General features: G+C 36.9%; 1 protein-coding gene across 1 annotated transcript; it reads left to right on the top strand.

Moving 5' to 3' along the window:
• The first annotated feature begins 7,193 nt into the window (after positions 1-7,193).
• Positions 7,194-13,995, top strand: LOC135214823 (wee1-like protein kinase). The gene is made up of 5 exons (XM_064249204.1): positions 7,194-8,010; positions 9,847-10,116; positions 10,235-10,459; positions 10,620-10,777; positions 12,696-13,995. The coding sequence occupies exons 1-5, from the start codon at positions 7,355-7,357 to the stop codon at positions 13,304-13,306; spliced, it is 1,920 nt and encodes a 639-aa protein (XP_064105274.1). The 5' UTR covers positions 7,194-7,354; the 3' UTR covers positions 13,307-13,995.
• Positions 13,996-16,823: the final 2,828 nt, after the last annotated feature.

Below are 16,823 nucleotides of genomic sequence, written 5' to 3'. Positions count from 1 at the left end.
ATAATAACTTGTACACACGTATATATGTATGTATGTATGTATATGTATAACTGAATCACGAAAGTTTGGAACGTGATAAATCCTTCGTGGCTTATACCTTTATATATATATATATAGTATATATATAATATATATATATATATATATATAGATATATATATATATAATTAGATTATATATATATGCATATATAATTATACTAGAATGAGCTTTCATTCCTCAATCAAGCGGTTTAATAACGTACTACTTATGCCCTTCCGACCCTCGATCTACCTTCCGCAAAATTGCGCAATTCGCCAACCTCCGCCCCCTCCCTGCTATCCGGATTTACACGCGGTTGTCCCTCTTGTGAAAGATACCATGTTCTGCCTTCATGTTTCACAACCTCATTCAAAAGAAACTGTGCTCCTTATTATATTACATATCCTAATAGGTCCTGTTAAATGAAACCAACAGTGTCGAAAGATCTTATTGTTAACTAGAGAACTTCAAGAAAATTGAAAATTTGAGGAAAACGTGACGATGTATTTGTCTCTTTTGCATTTCTCTAGCACAAAAACACGAGAAGGAATACATTATGACGTTGAATGGCGGGAGACAGCCTCACTGGACGAGGAGATAGCGCGACCTTGACTTTGTAGTGCGATAAAGTAAATTGTGTAATTTGTTTCTTTGCGTAATTAAATTGTGTAATTTGTTTCTTTGCGTGTGTCATGTTGGAAACCTTGATAGTACCAAACCATCCTCAATATTTCAAGGAAACAAGAAGTATAATTGCCATATAATTTCAGCAACATAATGTGGCGCAATAATTCACAAGTACGCCGTGGCCTCATTCCACCATTCAATACTGGCGCGCAAAATATTGCGTCACCAACTTGCACGTGGTAATTGCGTCATGAATAAGAACTTAATATTTCCACACCAATTCGAGTTTGTTTAAATATGCGTGAGTGAATCTATAATTTCAGGCGTAACCATAAGTTATTCTTTTTATTCACGAATTTCGTCACCGCAATAGCTTTTATGAAAATTTAATTCTGGTTGTTAATTTTACCCCTTTTCAACCGACTTTCGTGAACCAAAAACAGTAATAGCTGTGGTTTGTGAGGTCACTTGGGTCATGATCTTACATAATCCGAGTAGGGCACGTTGTTGCCAAAGTTACTCAACTGTCGGCTAACTGCGATGTGGCGGGACTGGCGGCTTCAGATTCCCGCCCAGGCGAATCTTCCCGCCACTTCCTTTAGCCGCTCGTGCTGCTGTGAGTTGCCAGTCGTATATTTTAACTGTTATTTTCATTTATCATCAAGTCTCGTCCATTGACGAGATGGGGACGTATGTATTTCAGGAGTCTCTCGTCATACAAAATCATTGGAAAATATAGTAGATAGTTCAAGATTAACTGTGATCCCAAATGAACAATAACGTAATTTCGTGATTGAGGAAATGTTGCGAGATTTTGGCGCCAATCGCTTACGAGGAGTTCCCGCGGGGAAGGGAAAGGTTTACCTCATATAAGTGTATAGTTGTGATCTTTGCCTCTTTCCATCTTGAATCTATTAACGAACATTTTTATCACATTTTTTCATAACATGGTATGATGTGTCGCAAACTGTCATCAAATGGAATAAGTGAAACAGTTATTTAATCGGCCCACGTAGTAGTTACTTAACACGTTGAATAATGAATGGTATCTCCGTGGCTTATTTCAAGTGTAGTGAAAGGGTCTGTCATAACCTCTCTCTCTCTCTCTCTCTCTCTCTCTCTCTCTCTCTCTCTCTCTCTCTATATATATATATATATATATATATATATATATATATATAAGATATATATATATATATATATATATATATATATATATATATATATATATATATATATATGTGTGTGTGTGTGTGTGTTAATGCAATATTACTGATAGAATTATTTCACAGATTCCACTGCTGTAATATCGACAGTATTCTAGTACCTTTAGCCTCTTCTCTTTCGAGTCAGGTAACACAGCAACAGCATGTCCTAGTAAGTACTATAGAAAACCTGATGGTGGAACGGTTAATATTATCATTCAAGCCAAAAGAAAGGGATGGACAATGTACACCACGGTCAGTTTTAAGCAAAACTTTCTTAGCGAGAGACTAGAATATGCAATGATACTGCGGGACACACTTCATCACTAAGTCATGAAATGCCCTAAAATACAGGAGTATAGGAATGACAATCTCTCAACTTTGGAGGCCCAAGTAATACAACTACTTACAGGAGAGTCCATCAGTATATACTTAAAAGGATTAAAACTTTTTCAATGCCCTCATAAATTTTTGATGTGGCTCTAAAAAGTGGCAAATTAGGAATATTACTGATGTAATTATGACAATGCTTATTTAAGTCAAAAGTAGTGTTATTATTTTTTCAATCCTTGTCTGTCTTTTTTGCATATGTGATCTTGGTGCAGATTCCACCGTTACAATTAATTTAACCTACTAGGCTATAAACATTCCTGAGTCTTTTAAAAAAGTTTTGGAGCGTTTACGAAAAAAAATTGAAAAAATCGCGTTCTCACAAGAGGTGATTCTAGTGGCAATTTGTTATCTATCTGTTGATTAATGGGAGCGTGGGAATCAAAATGTAAAAACTGCGATACGCACCTATTTTCATTCTTATCGTCCTTTACGGAAGAACAGCGTGGTCATCTGAATTGCCTCTGATGTATGGGAATCGCATTCTACTTGCATTGCATGTGGGAAAGATGGCTTTGGTAGTGATAACTGACAACATGGAAGGTAGGAAGTATCGCCCATTGTCCAATTCAATGTCTATGGCAATAACAAAATGTGAACGAAACGCTAAAAAAAAGAGCGTTGAAAATTCATGTTTATTATCGAGACAATGACAAATTCTCTCTCTCTCTCTCTCTCTCTCTCTCTCTCTCTCTCTCTCTCTCTCTCTCTTCGTATTCAGTCCGTGTGAATCTGGTTTTGAAAGCTAACTGCGTTTAAAGCTACCTGTGACAAGACTGTTCATTACACGATGGCCTTGTGTTATCTTTATGTACAGTTTTTTATTTGCATTTAAAGAACTCTGTTTTTTTTATCACTCGGAAAGCTAGTATTCGATCAATGAAAGTAATACGCCGCTCCAGAATTACAAACCTCTCTCTCCTCTCTTCCCTCTCTCTCTCTCGTCTCTTGCTTCTCTCTCTCTCTCTGCATGAACATTATCTTTCCATTTTGAATCGTACCACTGGAGAAGTTTTACTCCTACCAGCACGCGTCATAGACTGAAGTAGGCCTAGCGGTATCGGAAAAAAAACAGAAACTAATTATATATATATATATATATATATATATATATATATATATATATATGAGAAACTCACTCTTTCACAAATATGTAACCCGCGTGAACTGATATGAAATGTCGTACATTTTGTGTGCACTTCTCCTTCTTCACTTCATGTATCTTTATTTCTTATATGTGCGTGGGACTCGCTTTAAGCCTAATATTGATTCCTCCGTCTGTGCTCGGAGTGTCTTGACTCGCCTCTTTTTTCCCTCCCATCCCATCCCCCCCGAAGCCCCCTTCCTCCCGCGACCCATCTCAGCCCCCAAGAGAAGTGTATCTTGTGGTTCATCCCTTTGCACAATCTTTCCTAGCCATCTCTTTCTTCTGTTTCTTTTCTCTTTTGTTGGCTATATGTATATTCCACTTGATCCTTAAATACGATACCTTTGTGATCTATTGTTCCTGCAAACTACTTGTAAGGAGAACTTTGATATAAAGAGATGTGCATTAAATTATTATTTGCTACATTTCATATTCTTTTATTAATGTCACTTGTTCTTTGGATTATTTGTCTTTCAGCTGGTATAAAAATTATTTAAAAAGTTTCTCCTATGGCGTTTTAGTGACCACTCCGTCTTATTGATACTTTATTTGATGTTCAAAATATCACTCCATTAATAATGAATATATATAACTATAAATTATAAATGTAATCGCGCCAAATTCCAATCTGAGCAGCGTTTTTGATCATGCAGTTACCAAGTAATACATGACTTCCTTTATAAGCGAAGGGAGATTGGTCGATGGATTTATGGTTACTGAATTGGCGTCGCGTCATTATCTTACTGCAATCATCTGCCAACTGAATAATAATAATAATAATAATAATAATAATAATAATAATAATAATAATAATAATAATAATAATAATAATAATAATATATGTTCAAAGTACGATAGACGGAAATAACATCTCTCCCATATGTAGGAAGTGCAATACGAAAAATGAAACCATAAACCACATAGCAAGTGAATGCCCGGCACTTGCACAGAACCAGTACAAAAAGAGGCATGATTCAGTGGCAAAAGCCCTCCACTGGAGCCTGTGCAAGAAACATCAGCTACCTTGCAGTAATAAGTGGTACGAGCACCAACCTGAAGGAGTGATAGAAAACGATCAGGCAAAGATCCTCTGGGACTATGGTATCAGAACGGATAGGGTGATACGTGCAAACAGACCAGACGTGACGTTGATTGACAAAGTCAAGAAGAAAGTATCACTCATTGATGTCGCAATACCATGGGACACCAGAGTTGAAGAGAAAGAGAGGGAAAAATGGATAAGTATCAAGATCTGAAAATAGAAATAAGAAGGATATGGGATATGCCAGTGGAAATCGTACCCATAACCATAGGAGCACTAGGCACGATCCCAAGATCCCTGAAAAGGAATCTAGAAAAACTAGAGGCTGAAGTAGCTCCAGGACTGATGCAGAAGAGTGTGATCCTAGAAACGGCACACATAGTAAGAAAAGTGATGGACTCCTAAGGAGGCAGGATGCAACCCGGAACCCCACACTATAAATACCACCCAGTCGAATTGGAGGACTGTGATAGAGCAAAAAAAAAAAAAAAAAAAAATAATAATAATAATAATAATAATAATATGCTTTATTTCAGCTCGGGGCCATATACATTGAATATACAAAATACAGACCGTAACATACACAATCTAGATACATGAGACATGATAAAATAGGAAAAGAAAATGAATAATCGGCACTTATCCACAAAATAGCTGAGGTAGCATGAAAGCTAGTAATCATAATACTGGTAATAACAGTAATAATATTGGTGAGAAAAAAATATGCATTGAGAGTAATAACAGTTAGCGCACATATTATATAACTTAAATTTCAACTAGAGACAATTAAGATGGCCAATAACACGCAATTAATAAATAAACATAAGCCAGAAATCGCAAGGAATGTGTGTTAATGGCCGACGGACCACTTCCAACAAATTGCCTTATTCGTCTTAACTATCTGTTTCTACTTTTTTCCGAGGATGGTGTTTTTCTGTTGTAACTGTACTTTTTTCTAAATTGCAAACGAGACTAGACGTGTAAGTTCTGCAAGTATTGTTAGAATTACTCTTTAAAGAGAGATTTGTCTGACTACGTATCGACATTCCCTAAATACGGTTGACATACAATTGTCTATTCTATGAATTACTCAATGAGACGTAAGAATGCTAAGCTCATCGAACACTTTAGAATTCTACACAGCTATTAAGAACTGTAGAGTACTTATCATCATTAAGCAGAAGCCAAGGGAATGGTCAGTCTAGACTGAAATGTCGTAATATAAGCAAACGCCTATGACAATGACAGATGTTACAAAATGTCTCATACATTTTTACACCAGAGAAACATTCCTGTTTAAGATTACTTCTGAACCATGTTTAAAGACAAGGAAATATAAAATCCTTGCATGCACGACGGGTGAGTGATATGCAATGGTCCATCTTTGTTACATTCCTGTAACCTTTGTAAGAACTGACAATATGAAAATCCTGGGACTATGCAACAATCACTGGTGGCACAGAATGAAACCTAGAAGGGAAAGTAACGATTAATGCTTGCAGCAGACTACTGGCAAAGTTTTTGCTCACCAGGTTCTCCATGTACTATAACAAATACCACAAAATGTAAAGCCTTTGTCACTGCCATATCTGCGATTTCACTTGATAAACAGGCTCTCTCCGCACCTTTGAATTGAATAATCATCTCAAAATAAAAACGAGTTTTTATTGTCGAAGGTAACATCATCTGAACGTATTTTCACAAATGGACTAACTATCTGTCTTCCCCATTCACGAGCTTGCGTCTGATGTTCTGGAAATTTCATAAGTTAAATCTTTGACAAACTTGAAATCACTTGGGACCACTTACAATTTTCCTCCTATCCACACCTGTTTGCTCTGTCAACAGTCAAAGGAAAACTCTACGGTAATGATAATTAATGTTTAATGGCGAGCCTAGTAGGCCTGCTCACACACACACACACACACACACACACACACACACACATATATATATATATATATATATTATATATATATATATATTATATAGCATACACTTGTTTTGTAATTCACCCCCAAAGGAACATTAACCATATTTAGGAATTCTGGACGTGTTATAAGCGAAAAATTAGTTTCCCGGTTATGTAAGTAGAACGATTATTCTCGAGACCGACGGGAAACCTTTAAATCACCCGCCACGATTTGTTCTCAGCATGAGTAAACTTGAATCGTAGTAGCTGTAGTATGTTTTGCCGACTCTCGATTGATGCAATGTAACGGATCTGTAAACAAACGCCCATTTACAAACAAAATTTCAAGTAAACGATTTGCCATGATCTCAACATCAGATCACACGATACGCTAGCTATCAATGCAGTATAAAGTAATTTCAGTACAAGGCCGTCGTTATGATTATCGCAAGTGATAAAGTAATAACGCGAAAAATAAGGCTTAACTTCACAAATGTTCATAGAAATTGATGTTTTTATTCTTTTACCTTGTTATATACTTAGAAGTATGTGCTAAAAGTGATCCTGATAATCGTTATCATCAGGCGTTTTAGCATAGTCTTACTTATATATAGTATATACTTTTAAAATATAACTTTACTATAATAATAAGACGATATCGCTGGCAATCACGTGATCACAACATCTGGCATTTGGCGGGATGCATGGTCGTGACGTTAAGTTTAACTTCTCTCTTCTTATTGGTCGAAGAAGTGACGTCACGAGTAGTTTCCACGAAGTGATTGGCTATAGTATCCATCGTAGAGCGTGATTGGTGGAGAAGCAGTACCCACAATGCCTTGCGACTTCGCCGCTTCCATTTTGAGTTGAGATGATGATATTGTGGAGTGAACACGTGAATTAGTTGTGGTAGTTGAATGACAGACACCGAAGAGAGAAAAGTCTTCCAAGTGTTCTTTGTTGGTGGAATGATCGCGTTGTTTCTTAAGTTAATTTAGTGATACGACCAAATGTGCTCAGTTCTACCGAAAATGGATGTGGCAATGAAATTGGATTTCGAAAGTTGCATCGAGGAAGACGAAGCCGAGAACGCTTCCTTCCAGACTTTGAGCTCGGGCTGTGATATTGATGGGCGTGATATCTCTTGCGATGATATAAACTACCATGTTCCGCCTACTCCTTCTCCTGCACGTCTTTTCAGTCCAAGAAAGTCCCTACGAACTGCGGTACGCCCCACTACTGACAATACTACAGCACAAAGCCTCGAGTCTCCACCGTATAAGAAGATTCGAGCGTTGCGACTCTTCGATTCTCCTGCTACGCCGAAAACACTTTTGCTCAAGAGCACAACGTCTGGGGCATCTTCTGGTGACTCTTCATCTCACAGCCGACCCGTATCCCGAACGAGATTGTTTCCTTCTGCAAGGGCGAGAACACTTGCCTCTTGGAATAACACTACGCCTGTCACTCCTTCCCCACCTGCTTGCGCTGCCAGCGCCGTGGTCCATTCCTCCCAGCACGGAAGCGGCGGTAGCACAAATTGCAATGGCTCTGCTAGAAGTAAGGTCAGGGAGGTAGCCAATATTAATCCTTTCACCCCATCTGGGATGTTGTTGTCCTCAAGAAAGAGAACAAGATCACGCAGGGATCACGAGGCCAACTTTGGGTAAGTTATACTATATTTCAGAAATTAGTTGAAATGAATGGGTAAAACAATCGTCTCTTGTCCTTTTTCTCCAGATCCCTTAATCATTTGCGAGTAGGTATGGGAACGGAACGGTATAGATTTCATGTTATGTAGCATCCCATGATCATGGAGGCTAAGTAAAGTTTTAAGTGTAGTTTTCTGTCAAATGAACGTTACCCTACTGGAGTAGACTAGTCGGGCTTTATAGAATGGCATATGACTTACAAATGACACGAGAATGGCTGTAAGAATAGATTTATATTTGTAATCTACCGGAGGGGGTTTGCTTAGGGAGGGAAAGACTTTGCCAGCCACGCAAAAATTTTTGACCGATCCCTCTATGTAATCCGTAGGGTGCCCGTCTAGCCTGCCACGCTAAGGGGTTGCCGGTGAGCCCATTTTAGGTTATTACAATACTTTAAATAAAACACTTGCTTACAGTGTCAATTCTTTAGGTTTGGGCCTGTGTCTACTAAGTTCCTAATTTCTTATACGGGGAATTAGCGAGCACAAGTTACGTGGACCAAAATTTATTAGTTTACTTTATATTTTACAAGCTCTTGTTGCTATGCGCTTCCTGTAGCCTAACCGGTGTGGTGAGAGAGGAAAGGGTAGTGTGAAAGAATACCATACCCGCTTCACATTTCTTTTAGACTCGTTTACTTTTATCTAGTTACTGTATTATTTTACCGATTGGAAAGCTTTATAATAATTTTTTCATACCCCAGACGCGACTTGTAATATTTCACTTAACACGAGTTGTTGGGTTTGACGCACTAGGTATTTATGTGGATGTCTACGGCTTTTATGCGTACAGTTTCCCATATGTGCTTGGAAGGCAAGCGATACAGGTAGTGCGACCGCTCGATCTTATGTCAGTTCGAATTCTCTCTCTCTCTCTCTCTCTCTCTCTCTCTCTCTCTCTCTCTCTCTCTCTCTCTCTCTCTCTCTCACACACACACACACACACACACGGAGCTAACTGACATTGTAAAGTTTTCCCATCTTCGATATTTTAGTTTTTTGAACACTTACTTTGCTATTTATTTTTAGAATACCCATTTTCCTTGGTGTCTATAAATAATATATATACTAATTTTTTTTATTATTAAATAAATAATAACATATTCGTTTCAAGGGCATGTAGTACATACACTCAATTATTAAGCCAAAATTCTGTGAAATATACAATTCACTTGATTTTTTTAATAATACTATATATTATATATATATATATAATATACATATGCATACACATCATGTATATAATTTGTACACACTCGAACATTAACACAAAATCTCATTTAATATGCTATTCACTTAACCTTGGGAATAACACCAATGGGGAATATAGCTGATGAGTAATCAACACATGTGTTTGTTTGGGAAATTTGTGGGAAGATCCTTCATTCCAAAATCTATAGAAAAAAAAAAACTTTACAGATGTAGGTGTATACATTGGTATAGCCTATATATAATATTTTGTGTGCGTGCACTAAACAACCAGTATAATGTATTTGAAAGTAAACTTGAGGGGGTTGGGAGCTTAGCATGCAATATATAGTAAAGTGCAAGGTTAGTCTTTCTTGTGTAATTGTTTAATCTGCAATTATTATAATTTCTGCAACAATGAAGTCTTATATTTAACCTGTTTGTTCTCTCCTGTTTTTATAGCTTTTATAAATAGGCTATCTTCGTTAGACATTTCATGTTACATATAGAGGGCTGTTTCCATTCATTTTATGATTTTACTCCATCAAATATGATCTCATGTCAGTTTTAAATATGGTGAATAATGATGTTTTATCTTTGCAGGGAAACCGAAATGTCGACCGATATGGACACTAGTTTTGATGATTTCTATTGTGATGATTCCTGTGATGAATGCGAGGATGAAACTGGCCGACCAACAAAGAGACTAGCCATGCAAGATGCTAATGTTTCCCGGTATAACCACGAATTTTTAGAGTTAGCACTGATTGGCCAAGGGGAATTTGGAGGAGTGTACAAATGCAGACATAGATTAGATGGTTGCATTTATGCCATTAAGAAGTCTCTCAAACCTGTCGCAGGATCAGTCAATGAGTAAGTGTGCCCTGGAGGAATTTTAGGTATACTGATGTTAACATTGTGAAACATATTTGTTTATATCCCCCCCCCCCCACTTTTTTGTTTTGTAAGCTAATATTAAACCATATTTCAGGAGAATAGCACTAAATGAGGTATATGCTCATGCTGTATTGGGCAAGCACCCTCATGTCGTCAGGTACTACTCAGCATGGGCAGAGAATGATCACATGATTATCCAAAATGAATATTGTAATGGAGGCTCCTTAGCAGATGTAGTTGAGAATTGTAGAAGAACTGGCCGAAGACTGAGTGAAAATTTTATCAAACAAGTTTTACTTCACACAGCTAAAGGCTTGAAGTAAGTGCCTATTAACTGATTAAAGATATAATATAGTACATATTCCTGTAAAATGCTAAGTCTGTTTTAAACGTGTTCTTTCATACCAAGATCCATATACAATATAGATCCAAGGTACGCAATGGATTGTTTTTAATGTAGTCCTCAATTATTTCAACAGGTACATTCATTCTCAACAGCTTGTTCATATGGACATAAAATCTGCTAACATTTTTATATCTCGAGAACAAAAAGTCAAGTTACCTGGAGAAGATTCTGCTGATGATGGATTTGAAGAAGAACAGGTTGAAGATGTAGAGGAAGTCACTTACAAAATTGGTAAGTTAGAATTTGAAACTATACTAGTTGTAAAATTTTCTTGTTTTTATCTGAATAACTTGATTATTAAAGAACAAAATTCATTAGTCAAGTATCCTCATCGGTGGGTATTGCTGCTAGTGAACCTGATGTGGTGCAATATAGCTATTACTATAAGGTTATTGCAGCATCCTTTCGTCCTAGCTTCACCCACTTTTTAGAACTGACTAATGCAACTTGGGGGTCTTTACCATGGCCACCTTTAGATTCTCTTATTTCATCTCCTGTAGCTGCAGGACTTCAGTCTTGATGTCCCACCACAACCACTTTTAACTCCCTCTTTTAACTACTGTCTTAAGGGGTGAATGGCTGGCTGCAGGTGCCCCAGTGCTTGGCTTAACTTAAATTTCATAATCATAAAAGTGAAAAGTACTTGGGAATATCATTAAAATAGACTTAGGACTAGGTGCTGGGTTAAGCTTGTTTGCATGCCTACCAGATTCAGTGAGCTGATGCACATGATTCTAGTATTAAACACCTGTCACTGCCTTTAGGGTACATTATAATATCTTTTTATTTTAATTTTGCTGTAATTGCCTTATAGACTGCTGTTGTGGCTAACCTCTGGCAGGAAACCAAACGGTCCGTTTTTTCTTTAAAGTTTTCCTTGGCTTGTCTCCAGTACCTTTTCCAATATTTTCATAATTTACTCAAGAATCATATCTATGATTACCATATTCCAGTATATCCTTTTTCCTTTGTGTATCATTATTGTAATACTATTATCCAAATTGCATTGGTCAGGTGTTTATATATTCTGGTAACCTCATAGGTGACTTGCTCTAATACTGTTTATTGTAACTTTCAATTGCAGGTGGTTTTTGGGGGGGAGGGTTGTTTCCATTCTTAATCATCCCGAAGGGTTTTAAGGTGTCAATTTTTTTATTGGTCTCACTTTTATGCTAACATTCAGTGGCAATGAATAATTTTGAACTCATTTATACAAGCATATTTTGCTAATAAAATAGGTAGTTTATACAGTACACAGACTTAGTTATTCCATAACTTGTTAGCATTTAACTAAGCCCACAACAATAATACTGTATAAGAGTAAGAGTGCCTGGTTGCAAGGCTGCTTTATAGTAATATATACCCACTTTACATCACTAATATATGGACAAAATGACTAACAGTACATGAACATTTCCTAAAATTCCGATCTTTGTTGAAGTTCAACAGTAATTCTAGGTAATAACTCCGCACAGACTGCAAGGAACATTCCTGGTAATAAGACAGCCACTAGGGATTGGGGTGTCAAATGCACTTTGCTATGTTTAGTACTAGCCACTGGGGGTTATTTAGTCAACCCCCCAAAAATAATGGTAAATTCTTAGTAAGCAACCCAAATACTATAGGAAATTGTACTTTCCAAAGAAATACCTAATGCGGAGTTATTACCTAGGTCTACCAGTTCACTGCAAAATCTTGACATTGCTTTTCAGGTGCTTATATTTTTGCTGCTTACAGTAAAGGCTTTATGCATGCTGTAAAGGTTTTTGCTACTTGAGATAGCTTTCTGTTGTTGGGCATAGATTTTATTTTCTTCTATTCTTTAAATTTACAGGTAGTTAGATTTAAATTATCTTATGAACTGTGGGAAAGCCTGAACTTTATTTCATTAATGGTATAGAATTTTAAAGAGCGTATCATCAAAACTTTTGGTAGTTTGATTATTTTGCTAAATACTGTTTTGTTATTGTACCAGATTACCTTGAAAGTTATGGGAATTGTGCAAAAAGACTATTGTTTGTGAAATGGCCATTATTTAGTGATTTGCAAAAGTGGATAGGGCATGGTTCTGGGCTGGATTGGGTATTTTGAATTTTGATCTTGGTATCTGTTCTGTGTGAATTTACTCATTTGCATTTCTTACTTGCAGGTGATCTCGGTCATGTAACTTCAATCTTAAATCCCCAAGTTGAAGAAGGCGATTGCAGATATCTTCCTAGAGAGATATTGCAGGATGATTTTAGTCACTTACAAAAAGCAGATATTTTTGCTCTTGGACTCACCATGTACGAAGCTGCGAGAGGAAAGCCATTGCCACTCAATGGAGAAGAATGGCATAACATTCGTAATGGTGAACTGGAGCATGTTCCTGGTTATTCCATGGAATTTCAAAAGTTGCTGAAACAAATGGTGCATACAGATCCAGCTGCTCGTCCCACTGCTGCACAGCTAGTTAATCATCCTGCATTGTGTCCTCCAACAAGTATGTCTCGCACAGAATTACGCCGCGAGCTTAATGCTGAGCGTCTGAAGAATGAGATTTTATCACGACAGTTGAAAGAGGCAGCCAAGTGTTTGCAAAGTCTAACCCCTGGAGTAGCCTCAACAATAGCTGCTGTAGCTTCAGGAGTACTAGCAGGGATTGCTCCAACTCCTGTTGGTGTTCCTCAGTTTCCTTCCCAAAGATCAGGACCTACCACTAGAAATTCCAGACTAATAGGAAAGAAGGTGAACAGAAGTCTGAGCACCAGTGATTTCTGACTCAAGTAACGAGTAGTCATGTAATCATTTTTGTTTTATTTTATATATAGTCTGGGCTTCAATGTATTCCTTCCATGTTGGTCGAGTGCTAAGGAAGTCCTGCTGTGAAGTGGTTCTAGTCTTTGCATGGGGTGGTTCTCGTGCAGTGCTCATATCTATGCAGAATATTAGTCGGCAATTGTATAGGTTTATTTATCTATATTTACCTTGCTTTCCTTTTTATTATTTTTTGGCATCTTGCAGCTGTTATTTTTTAGAAAAGCAACCAGAGGTTCTTTGTACAGGTGTCATTTAATTTATATTTTGCAATTACTAAAGTAAAAATAACTGTCCTTTAAACTTAATATTTATGGCCTTATTGCTGCCAGCTCTTGTTTTATATGCATTAATAAAATTGAATTTATGTGCCTTATATTTTGTGATAGTAGTTGTATCAAGTATTTCTAGGGTAATTGTAAAGTTTCCCAAGTAAAAGATTATTTTATTTTGAATTGTTTTCACTACATAATGATATGTATCCATGGTCATTTTTTTTAATGCATGGAAGAATTGGTGTTTCAATTAGCCATGTCACAAAGTTTTCAATAAAGTAAACTTTTAGGTTTCAAACTGTCTTCTGATAAGACATTCCGTCTACTGTGATCTTTTTGCCTTCCTGTACTGTTTTGTATAAATAAATTTTATATATTTTATAAGTTTTTCATTGTACTTCCATTTACTGTTAAGGGAAAGCAGATTTTAAGCAATGTGCTCATGGCTGTAAATTGTAGTGGGATTTTGTACTTTTCTAATAAGAAGTGGGATTCCAAAAGGCTGGTTGTAGGATGAACTTTTTGACGGACAGATATACTGAAGTTTTGTGACAAATATTGTTGCTAATAAAGAGTACCCAAATTTCTTGTCTTTGTAAATTTGCTTGATTTCTGTCAGTTTTTATTATAAATAAAGGATTACTAAACTTTTCAACTGGGACTCCTTTGTACTTGATTTAGTGATAAGTATATACCCATCAACAGTAAGAGAGTTATGTTTTGTATGTGGTAGTTCTTATAATTGATGACAAGTGAGGGCTAGCAAAGTCCATGTACGTTGCTCTTACATTTCAAATTAATCCAATGAGGATTTTAAGAAATTTTCTTTTGCTTCTGAGGTAATGCTACTTTGTAGTGAGTGTAATTTTAACTGGGAGGGGTTGGTTCAAGTGTACTTTAACTCAAAAGGAGAGCTGTTGGAGCATTATATGTGACTGGTTTGAGCAAATAATTCTGTTCATGGCAAGTCGGACCAAAACGATAAGTAGCAGAGACGACAGATTTGAAAGCAGACATTATTTTTAATGATATGAAAATATGGTATTCAAATGCATTGGAACATCAAGTTAATGGCCAGCAAATGCTGTTACTGCAAAGCAACTTTCTGAATGGCTCATATGAGGTTGCCAGTTGAGGCTGAAATGACGTCCAGTTTTTGAGTGAAATGTTAAAGGAACCCTTCCCCTGGTCTCATCTCATTTTCTGGATTTCATTCTCTTATCTAGACACTCCAATTCTCACTGTCTTAAGGTGCGTCCACACGGTCGAACAATGTCCGACGGACAAACGTTACCATATCACAGGCGAAGCAGTATGATGTCACAAGCGTTGAAACGATGGAAGTTGATGTGGCTACAAACAGTGGTACCAGATGAGGTTGTTTGCCAATGCTTTTACTCTGCACACAAGGTAAAAGACCGGCAGACAATTGTTAATTGGAAACAATGTTTGTCCGACGGACATTGTTCGACTGTGTGGACGCACCTTTAATGGCTGAAAGTGCACCAAGGCAATTTAAGATAAGTCCCTGAGGAACTTTAACTCCCAGTACGAGGGCAGTGCCATCAGTGCACCTCATGCAGTCAGTACACTGTAGGTATTACTTAAGACTTTGGCCCCAAGATGTAACCTTGCTCCTTTTACTGTACCTCCTTTCATATTCTCTTTCTTCCATCTTACTTTCCACAATTAACTGATAATTGATTCAAAGTGCAACTACGAGGTTTTAGTTCCCTGTTGGGCGAGTGACTTGTATGCCCACCTACCGATTCTGTAGTCCCAAGCTAAGATTCCTTGTTCTGCCAACGTGGAATCAGAGGAATTGGTTTCTCCATATAATGTGGTGCGGATCCCACAAGAAGCTGTAGGTCCTGTTGCTAGCTTGATTCCTAGCTACGTAAAAATATCTAATCCTTCAGGCCAGCCCTAGGAGAGCTGTTAATCAGCTCAGTGGTCTGGTTAAACTAAGCTATACTTAACTTTACCTTTTTCCAAACCTTTTACTGTCAATTTCAGTTTCAGCACTGAATGACCTCACAGGTCCTAGCGTTTGGCTTAAATTCTATATCAAATTCAACTCAGACTAGATCTTAAGCGCAGGAGAAAAGCTGTAACCACCCTGGTTATATAGGTACAATAATATAGTTTTCTGAGAATGATAAGCTCCGTTTATAGAGAGTTGCATACCGTGACACAAGTTGTAGAACTCCATCTACTCGATTTAATTCGGTTGGATGGAGTGCATTATTTGCATTTTTTACATCAGATTTTTCCTTTGCAACTGTAGCAGGCATCATTTTCATTTGGCATTTAATAACTTCTCCCACACTAATAATCTGAGTGAACGTTTTTCAGGAAAGTAAATAAAGCCTTTAATTGTGATGGCTGAAAGACATATAAAAAGGACCTTGAAATCATTGGCAATACCATGATGTTAGAGGTTTGCTGGCCCTGCAATGGTGAATTTTTACTTGTCTAAACTTTGCTGCAGATTAGCCAATGTTAATTCATGAGTTACATATCACTTTCAATAAACCTCAGTTGATTAAGAAACTAATACATACCGTAATTCCTTTCATAAATGATAACTATGTCTATGATTGACAACGCTTTACCCATTATTGCATTGGTTACTGTTAATTCGACATAAACTTTTTGAAAAACAAACAAATTCTTGTACAATTAAAAATCGACATCATACAAAATCAAAGATACAATAACACAATCATGAAAAAAAAAACATTAACGACATCAAACAAAGACTGAATCCAGAGAGAAAATTTGCGAGTGAGTATCCTTCCTTTACCTTTAATTTTCATTTACCCATGCTCGTAATCGTATTCTCAGGAATGAGAGTGAGTGTGTGTGAGCGAGCGCGCGTGTACGTGTATATGTCAGGTCTTTCTCATAATTTTTGTTTTGTTATTTATCATGAGGTACCTCATAGTACATATTTTGAATTTAAATAATTAATTCTGAAAGGTAGCTGATGAAGCTTAATATGGATGGGTGCATAGGGGTCTATGGGCGAGTGTGACCCCATCCCGTGTGAATTTATATAACAAACACATATTATATATATATATATATATATATATATATATATATATATATATATATATATATATACGGTGTGTGTAATCTTATTATGGTGCAAGTATTCCTAGGGAAAAGTGAATTCAATATTAATATCGGTCCTTCTGGCA

Source organism: Macrobrachium nipponense, chromosome 46 (genome assembly GCF_015104395.2).
Source record: "Macrobrachium nipponense isolate FS-2020 chromosome 46, ASM1510439v2, whole genome shotgun sequence".
Classification (NCBI taxonomy): domain Eukaryota; kingdom Metazoa; phylum Arthropoda; class Malacostraca; order Decapoda; family Palaemonidae; genus Macrobrachium; species Macrobrachium nipponense.
The sequence above is the reverse complement of the archived record's forward strand: the minus strand, read 5'-3'. Positions and strand labels throughout refer to the sequence as shown.